A 25,471-nucleotide genomic window follows, 5' to 3' on the forward strand; every position below is an offset into this window, starting at 1 on the left:
CACTTATTTAGTGAGAAATCTCAAACCCCTGCACTAAGGCAGAACTGGGGAACGTTCCCAGCCAGGAGAACAGTAATTAATACATTGCAGACATTGCTGTTAACTCTGAGACACAGGGCCTTCCCCAAAGAAGCAGCCAGCAGCCCTGAGCATTCTCTGCCATATGCCTAGGAGAGCTGGGAAGGTTTTCCTGCTCCCTTTATGAGGCTGAAGAGCACTGGCCCAGGGTGTATCCAGCTGTGCATACCTCTCTCAGCTTCACACTCGGGGGAGGAGGCCCCACTGCATTCGCTCCGGGGGCCCAGGACAGGGAAGATCATCCCAAACTCAGAGAGGGAGACAGGGCTGGGCAGGTCCAGGCTTCCAGGTCGTGTGGCAGGAGGAAACTGAGTGGGCACCTCACAGGGACTCGTAGGACCAGAGCTGAAGCTGGACACTGACTGAGTTTCTGAATCTTCTTCGGACACAAAGCTGCTGCCGTTGTCATCCTCAAACACTTCTGAAGCCACTGCAATGTTCAAAGAATATTCCAGTCAGTAATTCAGCCTCCCCTCCTGCACCTTCCCAGGCAAAGGCAAATTTCAGGTTTGCATCTTCCATACACAGACACACTGCTAACCCATGGGCTGCCCCCTCTGGTTTTCTGTCCCTTGTGCAAAGCCTTAGCCAGGTTCTGCCCTGGGCAGCAGCACACCTGCCAGCCAGCCAGGCCATGCAAGGCCAGCACTGCAGTAGCTACTGCTCCTCATGCCAAGGAGCTCTTGGATTTTTACCAGCCCTGCTGGCCTTGTTCATTTGTGGTTTTCAGTAGACAACTTAGGTTAGAGCCTAATTCCCTGTGTCTGCCTCCCCAGCACTATCTTGATCCCTGTGCAGCCTCCTGGTTATTTAAGGTGCTAATTAGAAAGACACAGGTCCCAAGATTTCTTTTTGAATAAGGATCACCAAACAACACCAAAATAAATAAATTTTAAAAACCAAAACATATATTCTTTTCCCTGCTTGTGTTTGCTAAGATCTAAATTCTAATTAAAGCAAACCCACTCCAAACTCTGTCTGGGTTAAGCTGCAGGCTCCTTATGAACAGCCAGAGGAAAAAACCATTAAAGAAGGCTCCATTTTGTGCAACACAAGGGTGTAGATTTTGCTGAAATTCAACACACTTCAGAGGCTCATTGCAGGTTGGGGACCAAAGATTCCTGCACATAAGCAGTCCCACTGGGATCAGAAGGTTCTCTACACACATCAGCCTCTCCACCACACAAGAGTGTGCTGGAATCCCACTGGCCTGAAGAAGTCCCAGACACAGCAAGACATCCACAGTGACCTGAGGTTAGCTTCAATTCCTCCTCCTGGCAATTCCTGCCATTGTTAGCCAGGCTCAGAATCGCCTTGGAAGAGCAGCAGGGGCAAAGCAGAGGTGTTAGCAAAATGGCTCAAAGGAGAAGCTTCAAATAAGTTCTCCTGTCACCTTGGCAGCCTGGGGCTCACAGGTACCACTCGGCCACAAAGGTGCCAGCAGATGCTGTTCCTGCCATTTTTATGGAAGAGATGTTCAGCCTCTTTCTGCTGGACTTGCAGATTGCAGAACTGCACTTAGACATTGCAAAATCGACCCCAAAGGTTTCAAACATAAAATGGATAACAACATTATCCACCTTCCTGAGTCTTCTCCAGGGCATTTCATACTCAGACACAGCTCTTCTTGTGGTTTGGGTTTTGTTGTTTTGTTTTTAATGAAGTCAAATCTAAGACTGCAGAGGGGCCTTTCTTCTCACTTGCTGTGTTTCATCAATATATGGTGAGCAGTACAGATAACTTTGTGGGGGAGAAAGCAATAAAAGGGTTGGCAAAAAAGGTGTTTCCAATTAGAGTCCTCTGCTTGGCAAGAAGCACTGACATCAGGCAGTCTACACATGGCACAGCTTAAACTGTAGCTTGCTTTTCACTGTCTAAAAACTCACCATAATGCACAGGAGCATCTGCAAGGGCCAAGAAACTCCTGCTGATGACAAGGTGTTATCCAACTCCAGCAGACAGAAATCAAGATACAGAAGGACCTTGGTGGAAAGCTCCCCACACATTACAATGAGGACTTAATCCAGGCTATTGTTATTATTTAATCCAGTCTGCTAGTCCTGCCCTGTCATAACCCAGTTCTGTGTTGGCACCAGACACAAGCTGATGTCTTTCCACTCTTGTCAGACTGTGCAATTCAGAGAGGGATGAGCCCACGCTGCTGGTCCTTGCCTGCAGCCAGGGGAGCCAGCAACTAATACTAACATTAACTTGCCTGGCTCTTTCTGCCCCTATATCCCCGGTCCCTGAATTCCTTCAGTAAAAAATACCCTAAAACTCAGTTATACCTAAGGCTTTCAGGAGGCCTTCTGCATGAGGAGGGGGACTTGCAGGTATCCAAAAGAGACAATTCCTGCTTAGGTTGGAAAGGGTCCACCTCAGGAATTAAGGGTGGCAGAAGATAAGCAGCCATACTGAAACTTAGCTGCATCAGCTGTCCAGACACAGCCCTCCCTTGCTGCTGCAACTCAGGTCCCAGCTGCACCGTACCGAGTGAGAGCTCCAACACATCGTGCAGGAACTCCTGCCATTGCAGAGGGTGGAGGCCAGCCCAGGCCTGCTTCCCAGCTCCCAAGGCTGCACCATGGACCTACAAGGCCTCAGTGCCAGTACACACTGATGTTTATGGGGAAATTGCATCTTCTGCCTTTGGGCACCAGGGTTGTGCAATCATCAACTCTTGCAATCCTGACCTAGAGTTTTCCCTGTAGAAATGAAGCTGAAATACAAATTAAACTGGAATTTGTGGGACTGGGCAGCAAGAAAAAGACTTTCTGCATCAAGAAAGGGAAAAAGTGTCCAGGAAGGAGGCAAAAGTAGGCCACGTGTAATGTCCATCTCTCCACTTTCACCCAGAGCCAGGACAAATGCAAACTCACCATACAACAGACTTTGCAAGACAAGGTCCCCACGTGTCACCAGAGGGCAGAGGTTACCTTGCTTGTTTGGAGCTTCCTTGGAGGTTGTTGCTGTACCACATTTCTCCTACAGAGCCTCTCAGCACACTGCAGCAGCATATTGCTGCTTCTTCACTTCCCTTGCTCACAGCACACATGCTCTGCTGAAATCACACCTTGGCAGAAGACTCTGCAGCACAAAGGAGCTTATCCTTACATGCTTCCCTGCGAGCATCACACCTTTCTCTACTACTGTAGCCACAACTTTAGCTCCCTGTGCCACAGGCCCAGCACTGGAAGACAAGCCCTTGATCCAGAAGGTCTGTTCCCAGACTGCCTGAATGATCTGCCACAGCCTGCAGCCTCCCCAAGAGAGTCACTGCCAGCAGCACTGGTGTAATTTTACACTGATGTAAAATTAGACACAAGCTTTGGAGTGTGTTCATTTTGCTCCTTTCATACAGCACTGTGCAAAAAACTACAGGGATGTAAAGGGAATGGCTGATGCACTTTAACTCATTACCCTTTCCCTTGAAAATTGCCTATTAAAGAATTTGTAATCAACTCCTGCAATAACAAGAAGCATCACAATTTAGCCACAGTCCCACAGCAGCCAGCACATTTCAAAACTGCAGAATACACAGAGCAGCCCTAACATCAGCATTTCTTACAATGCCCATGGGATGTTCCCAAGCAGGAGAGTGCTCTGTACTCACTGGAGACGGTGTCTGGCTCCGGCTTACTCGCTGCCAGGTCTTCCACAGAGGCGCTGCTCCCCTCGGCACCCACGCCACACCCTCGGGGCCCCATGGCAGTGGACCTTCTCCTCTCATGAATCTCATCTGAGATCATCTCCAGATTTTTCAAGGCAGTCTTATACTCCCCCTTTGCCAGGGCCAGTTTGGCCTGCAGGTCATCCACTGTTTTCTTCAGTTCCTAACAAGGGAGACAGGGATTAGATGGACCTTCACTACAAACAAGGCACAGCACACAGCTCCCTGTTACATGTCCAGGCAAGCACAAACTGGGCTGGTATCTAGGGGATGGGAGAGCTCAGAACTCAGAAGCACCCTGGCCCAAGCATTGCCACTTGTGAAGGAGACAACAGCAAAGCAAACCATGGAAGCCAGGGGCTGGAACTGCCTCTGGAGTGTGGCCATGGCCCCTGGCTAAGCACAGAGCAGGGGTCCCATTAAGATGTGAGCATGCAGGATCTCTCCTCAACAGGAATGCAGCTCTCAGCTATGTCACTGCTTATCCCAGAACCACCCCTCAGTCTGCAGGGCACAGCAGGACTGGGGGCCACCCCTGAGGGGGCTGAGCCTCACTCTCTGCTGAGCATCAAACCCAACTTTGCTCACTAAACCTGCAGAGCAGAAAGCTGCAAACCTCAAACCCTGACAGCTGTAATACAGCAGTTCCTGTGTCCCCAGGCACAAACACCACCCTACAGCAAGGGCAGAAGTGTTGTGCATCCTATTTCCCAAAGGGGAAACATTGCTTGTGTGTCTGTAGTTCTCTCAGTGCTTGCTTTTAATGCACAAAAAAAACCATCTGTGCTTTTTTCATAGGGTTTACACAATCACCTTGCTTCAGGAGGGCACTGAGCAGCTGCCATGGAGAAGCAACAGGCCCACAAACAGTGTGCCTTTGCCCATGGAAATAAAGGAATTTCTCAAAAGATGCTTCTAGGCAGCAGGGATTACTGGCCTGGCAGCCAGCCCAGGGCAGGCAAGGGCTCAGCTTGATGCAGCAGCAGCTGCAGGCAGGCAAGGCAGAGGAGGAAAGAGCACCCAAGCCTGGAACCTGGCAGGGAAAAAGGTGCACACCAGAGTCTCTGAGGCTTACAAAATGCTGCTGAATCTCAGGCAGGAAAGGGCTCACAAAACCTTTGAGGGATATGCCCTGCACCCCAGACAAGGAATGGGAATCCTTTTCTAGCCAGGGTCCAAGTGACCCAGCACCCCATTGGAGCCTTCCTGCAGCCATGGCCAGCAGTCCAAGGCAACGTGCTCCACTCAAACCCTGTGCCCATCCCACACAACAACAGCACTGGCCACTACCCTGCAACTGTGAGGAGCCAGAGTCCCCCATTTTAGGGGCCACATGTAGCAAAAGTCACTCAAGTAGAAAGAGAGTGACTCTTGTGTTTGAACTTGTAGGGCTGCCCTGCCCTCCCATCCCTAGCAGCTCCAAGACTGGCTGTAACAGCAGGGATTACCATCCCACACAGCACTGCCATGCCTGGCCCAGGGCCACTGTGCCCTGCAGGGCATGTGCTGTGCCCAAGCACTGGCCAGACATTGCTGCACCACACACAATGCACTGCAGAGATGCCAAAAAGTCCTGGAAGCCTATCCAGCCAAACCCCAAATCCCTCTTATGCCAAACTCCAAATCAGAAATTCACATCTGCATGGTATTTGAGCACTGCAAGCAGGTTATTTATTCTGTTAATTGATCCAGCCAGTGAACATAAAAGAGCACCCCAAGTACAGTTAAACAGTCTGAAGCATAAAACATAGGGGGGGAAAAAATGAAACCCACAACAAACAAGTAAATCCCAGACACATTAAACTACAAGAAGAAAGATAGTCAAACTGTACTCTTTTGGTTCTGACAGAGTTCAAACACTCTTATTTCACACCAGGAAACAAAGACTCTCTTAGTCTTTTATCTTTAAATTGTGCTTAGCAAATTGCTCAAGAGGTTTTGAATTGGTTTTGTATAGAAACACAACATAGTTGTCAGAGCACTTGAGATGTAATTTCAGTATTTACTGTAAGCAGTAAAGAGTTTCAGATGGATGTGAATTACATACGTACCTCTAGCTGAACATAGTACTTCGCCTTGAGTTCAAAATAAGGTCTGTGGAAAAACAAAGAAGAATTGTTTACAATCGCTGGGACTGAATGCCATGTACTGGCGTGGGAGTTGCTCTCTTTGTAGCATTAACACAGCTATTTTGTGTATCACTGCAATCCCAGGAGACCATATCCAGATGATGGAACACCTACACATGCTCTCAGTGTCTCTCTCTTACTCCCTAATGCATCTATTCCTCATGGGTCCTTTGACCTAAATACAAATTGCAAAATTCCAGTTTTTGGAGTTGACAGCATAATTCCTCCAGGCCTAGATTCTGCAAGATATTTAACATGTAACATCCTACTGCAGGCATAGGCATCCTCTCTGAGCCCATGGCACATGTATATTCCTACAGAAGCTGAACCTTCTCTGAGTTCAGGTGTGGGGAATGGAGGGGCAGTTCTTGGGTTTTTCAGTAAAGGGGAGAGTGTGAAGGGAGGTCAGAGCACCACACATAAGGGCACAGCACCTCCCAACAGTGGCCCACCAGGCACTTCCCTAAACTTGCTTATAAGGTTGCAAGAGGACAGGGGTACAAGAGGTGCAGTACAAAGCCTAGAAACCACTTTCCACCCTCAAAGTTTTGAAGCCCACAAGCCAATATCTTCTGATACAACTCTGAGCAGAGAAAAAAATAATAGCCCTGTTATTTAGCAAGGCTCACTACCCTCCTCCCCTCTCAGAAGCTCTCCTGGAAAGTAGGGGAGAGACAAACAATCAGATATGGCTTTACATGAAAGTAGAAATGTGAACTACCACTGTTGTGTTTCTACCCTGACAGCAAGGCTCTTCTGAGCTCTAAGCTCTAGTGCAACTGCATTTTGGACCATACACTAGAATTCAGGAGTGTGAAACTGTGGCTTTCTGATCCCATATTCTTTGAAGGGTTGAATTCCCTACACAGTCATAGACAAAATAACTGAGTGGTGTTTCCATGAGAGTAGGTTATTTCCAGCTCTGATATTTTTAAGCACCCTCCCACCATCACCAGGAGCACACAGCCAAGTCTCAATGCTTCCAGTGACACCAATCCAGCCAAAATGCACCTCTGCCTTCCCTTAGTGGGACATCACCCTGCCAAAGGCTACACAGATGCACTGCCAGGCCAAGTAAAACACTGCAGTTGAGAATTTGGGACCAACAGACAAAGGATTTGTACAGCCCTACCCCAAAGCAATGGTAGCACACAGATACTGACAGAATGGTGTTGCAGGGAAACATGCACAGAGAAAGCAGTGAAACCCACTCACTTCAAATGACCTGATTCTCAACCTTCCTTACCCTGGTGTCAGTTGGGAGGGAACAACCAGGCTCGAGTCCTAACCTCCCACCAGCTTCCACAAGCCTTGGGAAAAGTCCCCTCTCTATCAGTGTCAAGCACAAGTGTGTTTGCAAGGTGTGAAAAAACAATCCATACCTGCATGTGTGTGTGTCCACAAACACATCCCTGTGCACACCAGAGCCAGAATGTCTCATTGCAACAGCTGAGAGAAACCGCAGCTCAGCAGCACAAGGAGATCACAAGCCTGGTGTGCAGGAGCTCACAAACACTCCTGCTCACTCATGGCACACACAGAGCTGGGCACCTGGAGCCAGCAGGAACCAGGGCACTGGCAGAGACACTCCAATGGGTCCCAGGGTCCCTTCATTCCCTCACATCCACGGCCCTGTAGCCATTGGGGGCTGGTCTGTAACTCAGCAGGGCAGAGAGCTGCTCTCTGGTGTCCTACAGCTGAGCCCAGGGCACTGCACTGACAAAGTGCTTTTCAAGGCAGTGACAGGATGAGTGAAAGCCACTTTGCCCAAGTCACCAGAGCAGAAAGTGACTTCCAAAAACCAGCTAACACAGGCAAGTTCATTATCCACAGCTCAGAGGCACTGAGCCAGAAGATCTGGTAACTGTTAAGAACATGCAGCCATATGCACATTCATAGATCACAACCAAGTAAGCACCCAAAATCTAAATTAAAAGCAAAACCAAAACAAAACTACCCAATAATCCTTTGCTCATCAACTTCACCCAGCAAATCAGCTAAATTACTTTCCTCCAGGATGCCCCAGTCTTGCTTTCAAAACAGTAATGCTTTAAGCATCTTAATCCCAACTGAAGCAAGCAGCAAACGCAAATCATTTTCTGCCCAAAAGAGAGCAACTCATTCAGTGTGTCTATCCATAAGTTTAAAGAGAAGATGAACAAAAGGTCAGAAAGGCCTAAATTACAGCCAGTGCTGCCACACCTCGCAGGGAGGGGGTCAGAGCAGGATGCTGGTGTTAAATCCTTCCTGAAGAGCAGCTAGAGGCCGGCTACAGCCTACAATACACACAGCTGCAAATTCAGCAGCCTCATTTCGCAGTTTCTGTAGCCACTTGACACCAGTGATGTTTTCAGCTCAGCTGCAATTTTCCTTTATGAGAAAATTGCAATGCTGGGAGACAACTGACCTTTCCAACATCCCTATGTAGCATAACTTCAAAGACATCCACGACTGTTTGTGCCACCAGGCATCTTTCACATCAGTACTAGGTTAGAAGTGGCATTTCTGTACACCCTTTATTAAAGGATCTCTGAAATACCCTACCTAGATGGCTTATGCTGCAATCAGCCCTGCTGTGAGACAAAAGAATACACTGGGATCCTTCCACAGAAGTGGAAACCAGCTTGGGCCGAGGAGAATGACACAAGACACCCCTCTGAGGGTAGTTCCAGCAAAGAAATGAAAACTCAGAGGCACGTCCCACAAGAGGCAGCTGAGAAACCAGGCTCCACACCATCATAAAAAGCTGTGTAGGACCCCACTGACAACTTAATCATGGTCTTTATTTTAAATCTTATTGCAAGGAAGGAACTCCTGGCAGCCAAAACTGTTCTCAGCTATTGCCCTTATCCAGAGGGATCTGTCATTTGGGGATCTGATGATGGTTTTCACAGCCCCGGTGCAGTGCTAGACAAACAACATGCAGCTCACCCTAAGAAGTCACACCACTACACTGTTTCAGCAAACATTCTTGAATCTTGCTTGAGAAGTGCTAATCCTTTCCTGAATTGAGCAAACACCAATCAAAATAGATTTTTAGTTGACCGATTTCACCAAAAAGTCATTTTTAGATGGAGGGGATTAAAAGCTAAATACAGCAAGCAGATTGTTTAGACAAGCCACAGTCTGGAAATATTAAGAAAAAAAAAAGACTGTGAAATATAAAGAGGATTAAGAATTGGTTGCAAACAGGGCCAAAACTTTAAACAGGTTCTGAGCAAAAAGCTGTTTCACTTCTCTGCAACAGAGCCAAACTGTACAGTAAATGCAGACACAATTATTAATGACACAAGCTGCTTAGCTATGCCTTCTGAAGGGTGTTTCCTTCCCCAAGAACAGCTCTCACACAGCTTTGCCATGGCAGCAGGAGGAAGTAAACAAGCCTCGTGTACAGCACCTTACACCCGTGCAGTCTCGCACCTTTCAGCTTTTCTGTCACTTGCTTTGTTGCTCTCCTAACTAAAAATAAGAACTGTGAACAATCCTAGGCTGTGAAACATCTCCACAGAGCTCTGCAGACAGCACTTGCGTGGATCCCATGGGCCTGTTCCTCAAATCACACACCACCAAGGAGTTCAGTGCACTAGAACAAGACCAAGATGCTGCTCAGGAAAGGTTTCTTATCCCAGTTCACCAGTCCATTGAGTCAGGTGTTTCAAAAGGCACTCAGAAGAACAAGGACAAATACCAGTACCAGTTGTGCTGTGAGGCTGCTACACACAGAGAGGAACCCAAAGAGCAATACACTTCCACAAGTCCAAAAACCCCATGGAACAGGTATTTCCCCCAAACAGTTTTCACCACTAAACTCCTCTCCAAACATAAAACATACTTTGATTTATTGATGGCTCTTTTCAGCTTCTTCTCCAGTTGTTTCATCCTTCCCATGGCAGCATTGTATTTGGCTGCAGTCTCCTTGTGAACCAGCTCACTTCTCGTTTTGGTCTGTTCTGCCTCCATGACCTTCAAGAGGGGGAAAAAAACAGGTTGAGCACCAAGACACAGTGATCCACTTCTTATCATTTCAATTAACAGCAACTTCACAATCTCTCCAATCAGCTCATGTCAGGAAAGTGAGGGTACAGAAAAAATTACTTCCAGTGAACCTACTTAAAAGTCTTTCCCAAAAAGAGCAGCAGGTCCTCAAATACTGTGTAAATTATGACAAAGGTGTTACAGCTTTTCACACAATCTCTCTTACAGGAAGTTTAGAAGACCCTCAGCTTTTGAGAACATCCATTTTTTAACCCAGTAAGATATTCACAAGCGGAGCAACACTAGCAGAAGTCACCCAGACACATTCAACAGCCATGTTTGTTTCCTCCTGCTCCTCTCCCTGGAACCTGACTTTCCCAGCAGAGAGCTTGCTGGTTGCTCAGCTCCCAGCTGCAGCCCTATCACACTGGAAAGGGCTGGACACTAACCACAGCAGAGGGAGGACTCAAACACAGTTTGGCCTGAACAACCAATCACTAGAAAACTGTGTCCAAGATGGCTCTTCCCTTAAGAACAGCTGACATGCCTGAAATCACAGTTTCAACACCGAAAATGCAAAGGTTCATGCCCTGAGCTGACACTCCCACCAGGCAGGCAAGGAGAGTTATGCTGATGACCAGCCCCCTGTCCTCATGTATCCAGATATCTAGAATCTAGAACACAAAGTCTGATAAGGAGCAGCTGAGGGAGCTGGGGGTGTTCAGCCTGGAGAAAAGGAGGCTCAGGGAGACCTTATTGCTCTCTAAAACCTCCTGAAAGGAGGGTGTAGCCAGGTGGGAATCGGCCTCTTCCCCCCCAGTAACAAGCTACAGGGAAGACAAAAAGACTTCAAGCTGCTCCAGGAGAGGTTTAGATTGGCTATTAGGAAATTTTTTTTTTCACTGAATGGGTTGTCACAAGCATTGGGAGAGGGAAAGTAAATGTCTCTCCGTTAGCTGCACTGCTGGTATCCCACAGCCACGCTTTGCCTGTAATTTTATCCACGGTACTTTTATTGTTCAAATTTGAGATGTCAGAGGTGTACTGTAAGCAGTCTTGACTGCTTACAGACAATACTGAAATTACATCTAAAACACAGAAAATGTGTTTTATTTGGTGCACTAGCTATCAAGATCCAGGCAGGGAGGTGACCCATTTTTTTGAAGTCGGAAAAGTGGTGACACCTCTCTGTTGGTCTGTCAATGAAGGGAAAGCAGGTGTTTTTTTTAAGCTTCCTGCTTTGCAGCTATAAAGGTATTCACACAAAAAAATGGCAGGACTTGATTCCCTCCAGTACTGGATTCTGAAATGCCTCAGCTGTGATTCCAACTACTCCACAACTTCACATAAATTTGCTCCTCCTGGCTCCCACCACCAGACTACATCTGAGCTCACATATGCAGAGAGAATATTCAAAATATCTTGATTTTAAATAACCTCACCCACAAAGCTTTAATTTTTTTTTTTTTAAAGGTGTGCTAGTCCTCCCAGCCCTCAGGCTGAACTGAACAAGGAAAAGAGATGGGCAACTCCGACTCACTGGGATCACTGTTCCTCTCAGGAAAACTGTCATATTGTCCTTTCTGATGCCTAAATGAAAGAGTGAAACTGCCAAAGCAATCAGCATCAACTTGGAGTTCTTGCTGCCACACTTTTTGCTCATCTGCACACACCACTCATTATTAAAGAATTGCTAGAACTTTAAACTATGAGAAATAAAGGTTTTCAAAGGATCTTCTCATCAGGTACAAAATAATATACTCAACCCCAACACCCTTCAACTTTCTCATATATATAAGGCATTCATTTTCAAAGAAAGGGGAAAAAATAATCTATCAGGCTCATAACATATTCTCTCCTGCATCCTGAAAAATAAACTGCAGCCTCTTATCTCAAACAACTGTTTTAAAGTCAGTTGGTGCAAAGACTTGCCTTAGTGAAACATGTCAGACAAGGCTGGTTTTAATGTGGAAATCTCTTAAACCAAACTGCAGTCTCCAAAGACTGCACAGAAGATGGTTCATCTTCTTTCTAGTGTGGCAAGGAAACTGCAATTTAAAAACGCCACAAGCTACAAAATAATGGAGCAACTGGAATTTGCCAATGCTCAGTTACATGTCAGTCCCTCACATCCATTCTTGGGGCAAAATTAGCATAAACTTTGATATCTGGGAAAAATCACATGATAAGTATGACCAACACCAGGGTCATAAAGCAGGTTAAGTGTCCAGTACTGTGCTGATTTTTCAAATGTCTCGTATCAAACATCACAGAAATGCTGAACCCTGCAGAACTGGGATTTGAGGATGACACATTGCAAACGCCTCAAAATATCTGACAAAACGTGGAATTTGATACCAGCCATATATACCCATGTTCATTACCTTGTCCAGAAAGAAAGGGGAAAAAAAAGGCTGTATACTTCATGCTTTTGAGAAATCAGTGATGTAAGTAAATCTCTCTCCCTGCCCCACCCACGGCCTTGTTTTCCTGCGGGAATTCTCTCCTCATACTCACATTATGCACCAAGTCTGCAGAGACTACCTGTCCCCTTTTCCTGGGACAGCAGCTCCAGGTGCATGCCTGAGGCTGAGGATATTACCTGGGGGATTGCAAGGTACCTCTGCAGAGATCCATCACCTGCCAAAATGCATTTAAGCACTTCATTCAAACAAGAAGAAACAAGAGAGATCATCCCCCCTTCCAAACAGCCTTTAAATGGACAAGCTGTCCATCAGGACTCGCAGACAGAAACAAACTACAAATGATGCTGCCACCTCTGCAGCTGGGAAGTTCAATGTAAGACCAGCCAGCCAAACTCCTCACCTCCTTAAGAAGGCTTAGAAAAAGACAGATAGGCTTGTGTAGGAAAGAAGTACTTTTTATTAGAGCTAATAATACATTTGGTGAAAAAATTGCAGCATCATATGGCCTTGTAAACAAGCTTGTGGTCACAGTTGCCAAATAAGCTGGTTTGTCTAACCCAAGTTCTTCTACCACCCACCTTGCCTTGTAGATGCTCCTAAGCCATCACAGAAGCAGCAGCATCACTTAGAAAAAGGCAGAAAAAGAAGTGAGGATGACACCCCTTCAAACAAAGGCTGCTCAAGACACATGTCACCTCCTGATATTGTACCTGCCTTTCAGCTCACCCTTGGGGTGAGCAGGGGATATAGTCTTGGACAAAAACACCAGGATAGACAAACTTCCAGGATACCCACACACCCGACATTCCTGTAGCCCTTGCCTGACCCTAACTACTGGATCACCTACCCCAGGCAGAACTCACTCTCCCAGGCAGCACAGGCTATAAGATACAAGTAATGGGAAACAAAGCAGGCAAAACCGCCCAACACAGGGATTGATCAATTCCTCTTCTTTCCTCCCCTACTCTCTATTTCCTACCCAGTTGTCTGGAAAAGGAGGGTCAGTGTAGAGTATATATTTACCATCAATAAGTCTGTACAAGTAGCTTTGTTCCAAAATGTTTCCATAATCCGGGGTAAAAATGGACTCCAGGCAAAATTTCAGTAATAATAGCAGATGCAAAAGAACAATTTTATCAGTGGAGCTGAGCAAAGCTGACCATCTAAGCAAGAGATTGACTCTGAAGGACTGTTTCTTTCACAAAACATTAAATTGATTGTTCTTCTAGGGGAAGAATTAAAAATAAGAGAGGAAAGAGACAATGAAGTATCAGTAAACCAGGAGGAGAGAATCAACAATACGAGAGATCACAAAAAATCACTGCATTTCCAGGATAAAGTGACAGAGATCACGACAAGGAAAGATGTGGTTTGTTGTTTCTTTCACAGACTCTTCTTCTCTCCTTTTTTCCTCTAAGTTTTTCTAGCTGCAGGAAGTCTCTCTCCTCTCTACATCACGAAAGCACCCACACATTTTACACTGACAGATGGTACTTCACTGTGTAATATCAAAGGGAGCTTCACAAGCCAAATTAATCCAAGAGGGAGCATGCCTCCTCCCTCTTTACTCTCCCCTCATCCTCTCCTTTTTAAAATGTCTCATGATCAAGAGCCAAAACATTTCTTCTCCCTGCCAGAATTTATGAACTCAACATATCTCAGGAAAGACTGTAAAAGCAGAACCTTTTTAAGACTGCAGATTGCATCAGCAATTAGAAATTAGCAATTTCTCTTGAAATTCATGAAGCGTCTTCCTTTCTGCTCCAGCTTGTGTCAAACTAGATGTAATACATCTGTCAATACTTTCCTTTTGTACATCCTTATGAATTCTTCTCAATAGGAGCACAAATTGAAGATCTTTTTCCTCCATCCCTCCAAAATTCAATATCCTTTGGTCCTGTATCTTCCATAGCCCTGCTCTCTGCACCCCAAACTGCAGCATTACAACTCAAGGTACAAACAGGCTGGTACCCACTAGCAAAAACATCATCTCCAAATTTTAAAGAGACACTGTAGTTACCAAAATCCTGGTAAGCCAACGGCTAAGACTGAACAGTACTCTTCCTCCCAAGCAAGGCAGCTTAAGAGCTCATCATGCCTGTCTACATTTCCATTATAATCAACAGAGAATTTATCTTTTAATGAACTTGCCCCTCTGGGCACACAAATTGCTCTCCAGACACCACTTACTGATCAGATCGCCTTTCATCATAATGGAAATTTGGCAAGTAATGGTGATACACAGCCAGGTTCCAGACATGACACCATGAGCTAAATTCCAATCTAAGTGTCATTACACTTCTCAGATCTCTGGAAAAATGGACATTTAGGAAAAAACCCCAGGACTTTACCCCAAAATACACATCAAGTTAAGTGCAGAAGTGAGCAAAGCAGTTGCCTGACTTGCAGGATTGCACCACAGTCCAGTGCTTCTCTGTGGTGAACACTTAGCTCAAGCACAGACGCTTACAGGAATTAGTTGCATCTTCACAGGCAGGTAGGCAGGAATCCAGCTCCTATTTATGCTCCCAGCCTCCTTTGGAAACATAGCTCAAACTGTGAGGTGCAAAGACATTTCTGAGTGACAGCCTATACTCCATGTACATGTTCATGTTGGATATGCCTGTTCCATTAATAGAAAGATTTTCCACACATTATGCTCCCAGCTCACCCAGGAAAAACAAAATTTCAGTAACTGTCCCATTTTGCATCAGTTGAATTGTATGATTTTCTAGATCAGTGGCTACGAAAGTCTTGTTTGCAGAAGCCCAATAGCTCATCACATCAAAAATAGTGTTAATAGCTTTTCAGACTATCAAGATATCAAAAAGCAATTACAACATACAACCCTTATCTCTATTTCCTCCCAGTGAGGGTCTGGAAACAGCATTTCCTGTTTGGTACCCTGGAACCCAAGTCTTTGTCCATATCCATCAGGTCAAGTGCAAAAGTAACCTGGCAGCATTTTCACACATAGCTGTGTAAAAAATCCGTTTCTCGTTTGTTCTCTCGCTTATCCTTTTTCTTTATGCTTTGTTTACAGTGTTTGTCAGCTACCAAGCTGCTACAGGGCTCAGGTTTGGTTCCAAGTTTCAGATTCATTCAGTGAAGCCTGCTCCCTCTGCCTAAGAACAGCAAATAAAAACACTTGACTCTGGCCTAACATTTCTATCAGAAGAGAAACAAATGATTCAGTAGCCCACTTCTAACATTTAGCTCAGAGGTGCTTTTCTGCACTTCAGTCCTTGCTGTAAAAGGCCTGGTGCAAGATTATTCTCTGCCCACTACAACTGTCATCTATAAATGCATGCAAAAAAAGCTAGAAAATCCAAATAACCAGAGTGCAAAAGCTTTCTCCAAGAGCAATTTTATATGTGCCAGTAGAAGATGTCTATTTCTTAACCCTCAGCCTTCACCCACAGAAGCAGTTTTTCTCCATGAGTGATTTCTAATGTAATTCATAGTTAATGATCTGAGTTGTCAGCAACACTGTGGCAGTCAAGGAGAACTTTTGTTCTAAAAGATCTCATTCTCTAACCTCTTTTCACCCATAGCTTGGTAGGCAATGCCAATGTTTCCTCCTCCCTGAGATCCCAATCATTCTGTTTGCCTCACTGAACACTGAGCACTTCATTAATTGCATGCACTGAAGCCAAGGGAAGCTTTCACCCCACTCTTAGAGAAGATACAAAACTCAGTCAAGCACTCCAAACAAACTAATGCTGGGTGTGTTCAGTCAGGACTTCCAAAAGCATTTTCACCCTTCTTGGCTCTGGCCTTAGCCTTAAGACCTCCACCACAGCCAATGAAAATCACAAGACAAACTTCCATGGAACTCTCCCAAAACCTGCTGCACCATGGAAAGGTGTAGATGGGTGCTTTCTGGGAACTAAGTTCACCCAAACTATTTTAAGCACTGGGAATTGTTGCTTTCCAAGTTTTCCATTCATGGAGCCCTCAGCTGCTCTACACAGTCCACTCAGCGCCCAGGAGATTTTACAGCTGCAGTGAGTACACCTAAGCACCCCTTTTACTGTTCAGCTGTAACAAATCAGAGACATTATGGCTGGAACCAGCCCCCCAACAAGCAGCTGTCCTGCAATCACTGACAGCACCTATCAACACCCCCAGCACAACTCCACCAAACACTGCCAGCTGCTGCTCTGAATCACTGCGTTTGCTCATCTCAGAACACCTGAGACCTCTCACACACTGTCAGAGAACGACCAAGGGTTGTAGAAGGACACAAGGATGCCTTTGAAATATCCAAGGAAAAGAAGAATTCATTTGTACCCTCAGGTTGCCATTGTTTCTTTCGTCACCCACCCCAACACAAGTTTTTGTTGTGCCAGCTAGAGAGAGGTAGGTGGCAGATGTGACTGCTGTCACTGTCCACCAAAACTCAGCAGTTTAGCAGTCAGAAGCTCTAAGCAACTCCTTAAACACTTCTGGTTTTCTCATCTATCAATTCTGAGAATCAAAAATTATCTGTTTCTGGACTTCATTCACATGGAGCAGGGATTACAGCCAGGAAAAATGACAGCTGGCACACACACACTGCAAAGGTGGGCTCCCCTCATAAACACAGAGGTCACTACATTTCCAAATACCAAACTTTAACAGGGACAGTAACACAAACAGTACCCTGGAGTTCATTTTCTCATTAATATATACCAGGTTTTCTATCTCTCCCCCTACACACAGCAAACATCCTTTCTGTTCCCTGTTTCTTCATCAGGCAGCTGGATTTTAAAATTCACTCTGAAATAGAGGCTTTCTTTCAACTGAGAAGCTTCTGCAACAGAACAGAGCAACTGTTGCACTGAGGGCTGCAAGACAATATGAGCATTGTATGGCATGATAGCATGTTTGGAATAGCAAGTTCAGCTTCACTGGCATATTAAGTATATGCAGAACAAAGGTTTTTAACTTGGATTTTTGGTTCTTTTATGTTAAAAAAAAGGCAGAAAGGTTTATTTTAACAGAGAGAAGACAAATGACAGGAAAATTCTTCCTGACATCTGCAAGAAAGAATACTGTCTCTCTTTGTTACTGCATCTCTTCTGTAGGTTTAAAAAGACTTTACAAAGGAGGTAGGACCTTGTCTAAATTCCAAAGTTAATTCAGGATAAAGCAGCATGCAAGCTTAAAATGCAACACACGATTTTGAGTAATTCCACATTCAAACACACATTTCTGAAGCAAAGTGACTTGTTCAATTTAGTCCATACAAAGAACAGGTTATACTAAAACTGGAACATGTCCCTGTTTTGCCAGGGTAAACACTCCCATAACACACATATTCAGGAATAGGCATCCATCCCCATGCAATTATTCTGACACAACTCCAAATGCAGACATGCCTTAAGATACTGTTTATCCCTGTAAAATAGGTGGTAATAACTTTTAAAAAACTTTCTGTAGAGAGCTACTCCACTACTCTAGCACCACCAGAGAACTAGAATTGTCCCAGAAGCAGCCAAGGCCCAGACCGCTCAGGCTTAGGCTTCACCACTTCCACAGCTTCATTTCCTACATGTCAGGTATCTGGTCTTTCAGAAACTGGGCCTCATACACCACAGGGGAACACAAAGCATGGAAAAGGCAGGTGCTGGTGCAAGTTTTTATTACCCTCTGAGTAGCGTGGTTGAGCATCTCCTGCCAGGCAGAGTCAAACTGGCGCTTGTCATCCTCCAGCAGCCTCTGCTCTGCAAGGGAAATGGTCTCTTTGGCAGCACGCAGCACTTCTGTGGCCCTCTGGAAGTCCTGAGTCGCCCTCTGAGCCTCCAGCTGAGCCTAAAGGCAGAAAAAAAAAGTCTGGGATTAGAGACAAAGGAACCCTCACAGTCACATTTAGAAGATCTGTGACACAAATCCCAAGACCTTTACAAAGAGCCACACCGGTGTCACTGTTTCCCAAACTTTTATTTGAAATGACACATTTCTCACTGCAGTAAGTCCTGCCAAAGCAGCAGTTCCCACCCAAAGAAGTCATTTGCCAAGAAGTTAAATTTGTAGCTGATGGCCTACAAATAAGCACCGGGCTGAGAGATAACACCAAATGATGCAGGTTTAATCACTGATGAACAAACCAAAAGAAAGTGAAATAGCAAACTAGTGGCATGGCAAGAATACACTGAGAATGGCACTCCCTGAATTTAGTCGGGGTGGATTTTTATCTGATATGCCATTAATCACACTGAGGAAATATTTTGGAATTATTAGCTTGCTATAAAGAATAAACAAGTTCTCTGAGATGGTGATTGCTTAATTCTTTGGGTGTTTTTTCACTTGGCTATCACTGGTACACAGCTGGTACACTAAGTCCCCAGCACACAGACACAAGAATAACCAAGGAAATTTAAAAAAAATCTTTACCTGATTTTTCTACATTATATACTTCACAGATTTTTATTTAAAGGAGTATTTTTGAGCTGTTATGCTCAGACAATATAAGCCTCACATACAATTAACTGAACGTCCAGCACTGTGAAGAGAGTTTTCATTTACCCTTCAATGATTTTTCAAAAATAAACTGGAATTACCCAGTACATACCTATGAAAATGTCTTTGACCAGACATGACTGACAGAAGAAAATAATGAATAAAACTTTACGTATCATGATATACACAGAAGGAGTCTGACAATCAAACATGAGAAAGGACCTTATCTTCCTCAGGGTAGTATTCTGCATGTCAAAGTCTTATGAATAAAGGAAGAGGTTTTAGCTTGAAGAAATGGTGGTCATTTGGGATATAGCTAAAACTCCCTGATACAAACTAAGTGGAACAACAGTGTGTTTCTTCAGCAAACAGCTGGCTACACCCCCTCAATACCAGTTGCAAATACCTCCACACTTGAAACATCACAGTTATTTGTAAAGGTAATGGAAAAAGCCCTCCCTCCCTGTCCCATGGCAGGGGAGATGGACTCTTAATTTAAACACAAGTCTCAAAAGGAAATAAAGTGCACTAAGTTTCCCCCTCCATGTCCTGAAATAGCAGCAAGCTCTTCTTACTTCCTTTCTTCTCTCACATGGAGGTACTTCACCCCAAGGTAACCATGCAAAAATAGGAATTATGTGTCAGAGGTCCTTCACTTACTAGCTGGAGAGGGAAATCAAAATCATCACAATCAGAGCAGTAATTTCCTTCCAACCAAGGTCCCTGATGCATTTCCTTCTGAAGTGGCTGGTGACGTTTTCCACAGAGAAGTTCATCTATGTCCTTTGTTGTTTTCAGGTAGTTTACACCATATCACCCTGCCTACAGCCTTTGTGAAGAGCCAGGGCACTAAAGTGCTCATTTCCACGTAGAATGCACATTCCAAGGCAGCACAGATCCTTTAGGCCAAGGATAGTGCATGCACACCATCCTGGTTATCTCTTTATCTCTTCTCCTCTCTGAAAAAAACCCCACATGTTACATCTCCTCATCACCCCAGTCACCAGCTGCCTGCTTCAAATATATTAATACATTTTATAAATTCAGAATAAGCCTGACTATAGAAAATTTTTATTTAGCCACTAACTAACCTAAACCATGATACTCAGCAAGCACAAAAATTCACCAATACAAAAAAGTCATCTAAGGATCTTTAAACAAGGCTCAACCTGGGCTTCCAACAAAGAATACATCAAAAAGCCTGACTACAGCAAAAAGCTTGAGTCTAGTCCCCAAAATATCTAAATATCTAAATTTTCTAAAAACTCACTTTTTTTTTCGTGTCCAGTAAGTTTGACCTACGCTAGTAAAGAAATCAAATACAAATAAAGGCCAAAAGTTTCCATAAAAGTAGTTTGAGATGGGATTTTAAGACAGGAAATAAATTGAAGACTCCAGTGAGAGCCTGCACCAAGTACTGCAGAACAATGCTGAGGATGCCTGGAGGAAGAGCAAGACCAATTTTCATGGAAGACTCTACGAGAGGGAGCCAGGTCCCAGCAGCTTCCAGCAATAAGGCTGCTCATGCAGCTTCAGCTCCTTGGCTGCCCTGCTGCATGAGCAGGCCTGCCCACATGTGAAATGAGTTACAAACGCACAAAACCAGACTGGAGACCCATTCCTAGCACAGCCAGAACCTCCTCAGCAAGCAACTGCTTTGGAAACTCAGTACAGCCAGATCCCAGGGGCAATGCAAGCACAGAAGTACAGTTTTCTCACCGTAATGCATCAGCACTTGGAAGTTTCTGTTGGCACACATACCTGGGTCAGGGATCAAGACATCTGAGCCAGCAAAAAGCCTGCAGAGCATTAGGAGCTGAGATACTTAATCCCCATGGAAAACAACACTTAGTGGTAGCTTGCAGTATTAGCAGCCCTTCTCATGAAGGCCTTAATGGCCAACTGACTCTAAAAAAGGAGATTTGTCTTCATGATAAAAAAAAACAGAAGCCAAATTTACAATTCAGTTAGATTTCTGCTTGCACCTGGACCTGTAGGACAGTGACAGCTGGAGCTGTTAATAGGCAAGCCCACAGCTCTAGGCCCATAATCCATTCAGATTCATGCCCTCTAAATTGTGTGGGTAAATGGAAAACTGAAACAAAATCATACCTAAACACACCCTCCCAGCTGCATTTGTTGAATACTGTTCTACAGTGGCAATTTGGAAACACTGTTTTGTTTCCGAGCAATATAGTTACTCCAAATAGCAATTTAGCTCCAGCAGGTATCTGAAGTCAGTCTACAGTCTTTAATTTAAGCAGCTTCCTGAAAGTCTGAGAAAGAAAAAACAAATGCTAGGGTAAAGAATGATACATTTGTCATTAGGAAAACATCAACAGGTTTGTGGCTTTGCCAATGTGAAGAAGAATACTCAAACACTTTCTTTTGTGTTCTAGTACAGTTACCCAATAATTAGCCCTCATTTAAAACTGCCTCCGGCATGTACAAGTTGTTCTGCACCATCACCAACAGGTTGCTCTCGGTCCTAAGCCTCCAGGTCATTCAATTTAATGGAAAAGAGAGTGGCCATGTTCTTCATGTGCTTTTAAAACCACAGAGAAACCAGCAGGAGCTCACCTCTCCATCCAGCCTCCTTATATTGCACATAAACTTCACCACTTTAGACAGTGGCTGTTTCTCTCAAGACTAAAATCCAAAATTCAAATGAATGGCTGAAAACTAGGTTGTCTTTCATCACAAACTCGTGTTTGAGTTGAGAGAGGCTTAGCCTTGGAGTAGAATGAGAGAAAATGTACTAGGGATGAGGACAAAAATTGCTGAGGGAGGTTGGAGGCAAGCAGGATGTCAACTTTCTGCCTGTCATCCATATCATTGGTGCTTGATGGAGTCTACCCAAGACAGAAGTGAGGATCTCTTTCATTATAATCAGAAGAGCCAGTCCAGTGAAACCTCTTTTTAAAAATGAGCAAGTCCTGACACCTTGGGAATTGGGGGACCCATGCCCCAGCTTCCACTGCCAGGGTGACAGTGCTCCTTGTGGTTCATGATCAGTGATTTCTGCCAGGAAACTCAACTGAGTGCCTTCACCACTGCAGATCCTTCCTGCATCAGTGTAAAATATAAAATGGGAGTCCTAAAGAAACACAATTAGGCAGCCACAGAGAATGAAGCTGAGGAGAATTGCACTGTCACAGCACATCTGTCACACACTGTCCACAAAGAACATCAACTCTTCCCGCCACTGTGTTTGTCCCTCCTCTGGCAACTCAGTCTTCTACCAGCAAGCAGCTACAAACACATCTCCCAAAAGAGTAAATCCCTTTCCTACAACCAGCAGCACATGCAGAAGTCCTGCACTGCCCACTCAGCCCCCTCCCCATGGCCAAGAGCTCTCTTTACACCACTCTCCACCCTGTGCTGTTCTGCACATGTGACCTCCTGTCACCAGCTCATCCTCCTCCTTCATCTCCCTGGCTCTGACAGGCACAGCCCTGAACTTCCCAGCAGCTCCCAAAGACCCAGAAGTGACATGCAGTAGCAGCACTCACAGAAGCAAATCGTGCACTGTGGTATAAAATGTGTCAGCTTAGAAAATAAATTATGTAAAATTAAAGGGGTACTGGCAGGATTCATAACTGCAAGCTATTAATATATTGCTGAAAGATGCTCAGTCCTGACAAATCCCTTTTGGGGGATAAAAGCTGCATCCCCATAGGCAGTCCTCTGCTTAGCCTACACAGGGCCTTGCACAGAAGGGAACCAAGCACAATAGACAGATTTATGTTGTCAGCTAGAAATTAAAAAAGCACTAGGCCACGGCAAGCTAACAGAAAACAAAACCAGGCACTTTTTAAATGTAGTCCTTCTGGAACTGCCAGCACCATACTGACATCTGCTTGTCCACTTTCAAAGCAGAAAAGTGTGCAATCTTTAATTATGAAATACAATTTTCTGATTAGTCTACACTATCATCTATTGACCCAAACTCTCTTTGAAGTCAAGATCTTGCCCAGTTGCTAACAGAGGATTTTCCCCCACCTTCCCATATATACCTTGAACCTATGACATATCTCATCTCATATTTCATCTCATCTCTCATTTTTGTTTTTGTTTCTGCACAGTATCACTGACACTGAAACATGGTACAACACGGCTATAGCATTCCTGTGAGGTTAGCCAACATCTAATGTACCCTGGTAGGCACTGCTCAGCCCCTGACACGTGAACACACCTGCACACAGCTCACAGCCCAGCCAGGCTTCCCCAAATAGATGCAGAGGGCTCATTTTGTGGAGACAAGCCTATGCAAAATTTCTCCACATGGCCAGCCTCACCAGAGGACCGGACCTCAAGTATTGATATTTAATGAAAAGGACATCACAACACAACTAGAAATTTTCCCATTAGGAACATCAGTCAGCAAAGATCAGATATTTTCAAAATTGGCTTCTCATTTATCCAAGTGAATCTATCCCATCCTGCACTGCCAAGACTTTGACATCCACTTTATTTCAGCATCTCTGAGTTACTGCCAATGAAAGACATGAACAATTTCTGTTTATGAAATCACCATAAGCTGGAATGTGACAGGAACACACAGCTGCTGGTCAGAACAAGGCAGCAGCACCCACATGCTGGCCTAAGGCCTTTGCTCTAGAAAGCACTTGTTTGTTACTGTGAAACCAATATTTCTCCCACACATTACTCTTTAAAACAATCGTTTAATTGCCACCAGCAAGCATGTACTTGCTTACAAGCAATTAGATAATGATTAACTGTGTTCCAGTCCCACTCTTCAGAAGGAATCGAGTTTCAGATGTTTTCATTCTGGCCCCCTTTCCTTCGTGTATCAACATCCCACGTTAATCTGCTGTGCAAAGTACAACAGGGAGCATGTTTTGAAACAGGAACTTTACTCCATCAATCACCCACCAGAGCTGCTATAGCACTGCCTGTCTTCAGGGATCCCTCCGAGTGCAGGGACTGCACCAGGGCACTCTGCACAAGCTTCTGGCAGGAATGGGGACAGCAGGATCACCACTCATTGACCACAGCATCCCCATCTCACCCAGCCCTGCAGCAGATTCAGTGATTCAGAAGCCCCCAAGGTGAAGGGGTGCACCTGAGTGCTCACTGCACTGCTCACAGCCACTGAGTGCTGCTACTTCAGCTTCAGTTTTCCTCAACCTGTTTTAATTCAGCTGGCAGGCAAGAACAAGAGCAGCAGCCCAGATGTCAGCACAAGGGCTCACCATGCTCAACATCCAAACAAATAACAACAACCTTGGCACTGGCACAGCTCCATCCACAGCAAACCTGCAAACGACACTAAGTCACAGGAGGGGGCTGAAAAGGCAGAACTTGAGACACTTGACTGGGCCAAGAGACACTTTACAACAAGGAGACCTGTGGAGTCCTGCACTTGGGGTGGAACAATCCCATGGTCAGCCCTGTCAAAAGGGCCTGCACATTACAACAGGTGTCAGGCTGAGAAAGCTGAGAAGGTGTAGTCTCACTGGGAGTAATGCAAACCATGTCCTAGGCTAAACTAAGAGGGTCATGGCTGGCCAATCCTGCAGACAGGTTACACAGAGAGGTTTCAAATCCTCATCTCTGGCAGTCTTCAAGACATGGCAAAGCCATGGCTGATGCAATCCAGCAATGTGACAGTTCTGCTTTGAGCAGAAAGTTGGGATCTGATGACCTCCAAAGATCCTGAACAACCAGTATTTCAATCAAATACCATAATATTTTTCCTAGTTTCTCAAAATCTGAAGAACATTTCAGCAAAAACTTTGTGGTGATGCTGAATGTTCTCCTAGATACTCAGATGCATTATTTTCCTGAATAAACAGACTAGTGGTGCAGCTGGGGGGGAGGGGGGTGTAAGGGTTCTGTTTGCTTTTTTTAAGGACCATGACCTTTCTTTCCCCTCTCCCAGCAGCCTAAAAACTCTGATGCAAACCAGAACTGAAAAGTAGTAAAAACACTCCAGAAACCCCTTCTAGCTATACTTTTCTAAACAACTTCTAAAATCCAAGGCCATGGGAGCGACCTCATTTTGACACATCTACCAGGTCTGAGCTATGTAATCATGGTGACTGTTTACATCAAAAAATACAGTCTCTCAAGAGTCTGAAATACTCTTTAGTTCTTTAAGCAGTTTATTATAAAACTATATAATTGAACATGAGTTAGAATTTGTTTTTTCAAAAGCAGATTGAAAGACTTTTTAACTGGATGGAAGAGGCAGAGGGGAGGAAAAGGTGAAAAACAAGACTTGCTAGAGTTTTGTGAAACACGAACCATTTCCTCCCTGCTGCATAACTAGTGAAATGCCTATGGAACACTAAAACCATGTGAAGCTTAGTCTCTGCTTTTGATTAGGTGTTTTATTCTTGTGCTGGGCTTTTTGGTCCCCCACGTGCATCCACCCCTTCTCTTCTAACGGCCAAGTTGCAGAACTGACCTGACTCCTGGTTGTGTGTTACATTCCTATGTAGTCTATAAAAAGGCTCAGGAAATAAGAGCAGACCTACAAAGCATGCTTCCAGAGACATCTAGCTCTGTGCTAAAGTTAGGTGGCATGTGTAACTCCTTTAAGACAGGATCACGAGTGTGTTCGAAGACCCCAGAAGGTTCAGGGCACAACCAAGAGCTAATTCATTAGCTGCTTCTTCCACCAGCATGCAGACAGCTGGACTCCTCAAGGCAGAATCCCACCTCCCTTCTTTGGGAGCTGTGGAAGGAAATGAGAAAGAAAATATCTGAACACACAGTTCCCT

General features: G+C 44.8%; 1 protein-coding gene across 1 annotated transcript in view; it reads right to left on the reverse strand.

Annotated features, from left to right (window-relative positions):
• Positions 1-25,471, reverse strand: part of SH3BP5 (SH3 domain binding protein 5) — a 51,224-nt gene that overhangs the window by 1,883 nt on the left and 23,870 nt on the right. Inside the window, exons 4-8 of the mRNA XM_005423983.2 lie at positions 17,910-18,074; positions 9,710-9,840; positions 5,800-5,842; positions 3,692-3,911; positions 248-508 (exon numbers count right to left, since the gene is read on the reverse strand). Of these exons, the coding sequence (XP_005424040.2) occupies positions 248-508; positions 3,692-3,911; positions 5,800-5,842; positions 9,710-9,840; positions 17,910-17,933 (679 nt within the window). The 5' untranslated portion in view covers positions 17,934-18,074. The remainder of the gene's footprint in view (positions 1-247; positions 509-3,691; positions 3,912-5,799; positions 5,843-9,709; positions 9,841-17,909; positions 18,075-25,471) is intronic.

The sequence above is a fragment of the Geospiza fortis genome, unplaced genomic scaffold (genome assembly GCF_000277835.1).
Source record: "Geospiza fortis unplaced genomic scaffold, GeoFor_1.0 scaffold346, whole genome shotgun sequence".
Classification (NCBI taxonomy): Eukaryota; Metazoa; Chordata; class Aves; order Passeriformes; family Thraupidae; genus Geospiza; species Geospiza fortis.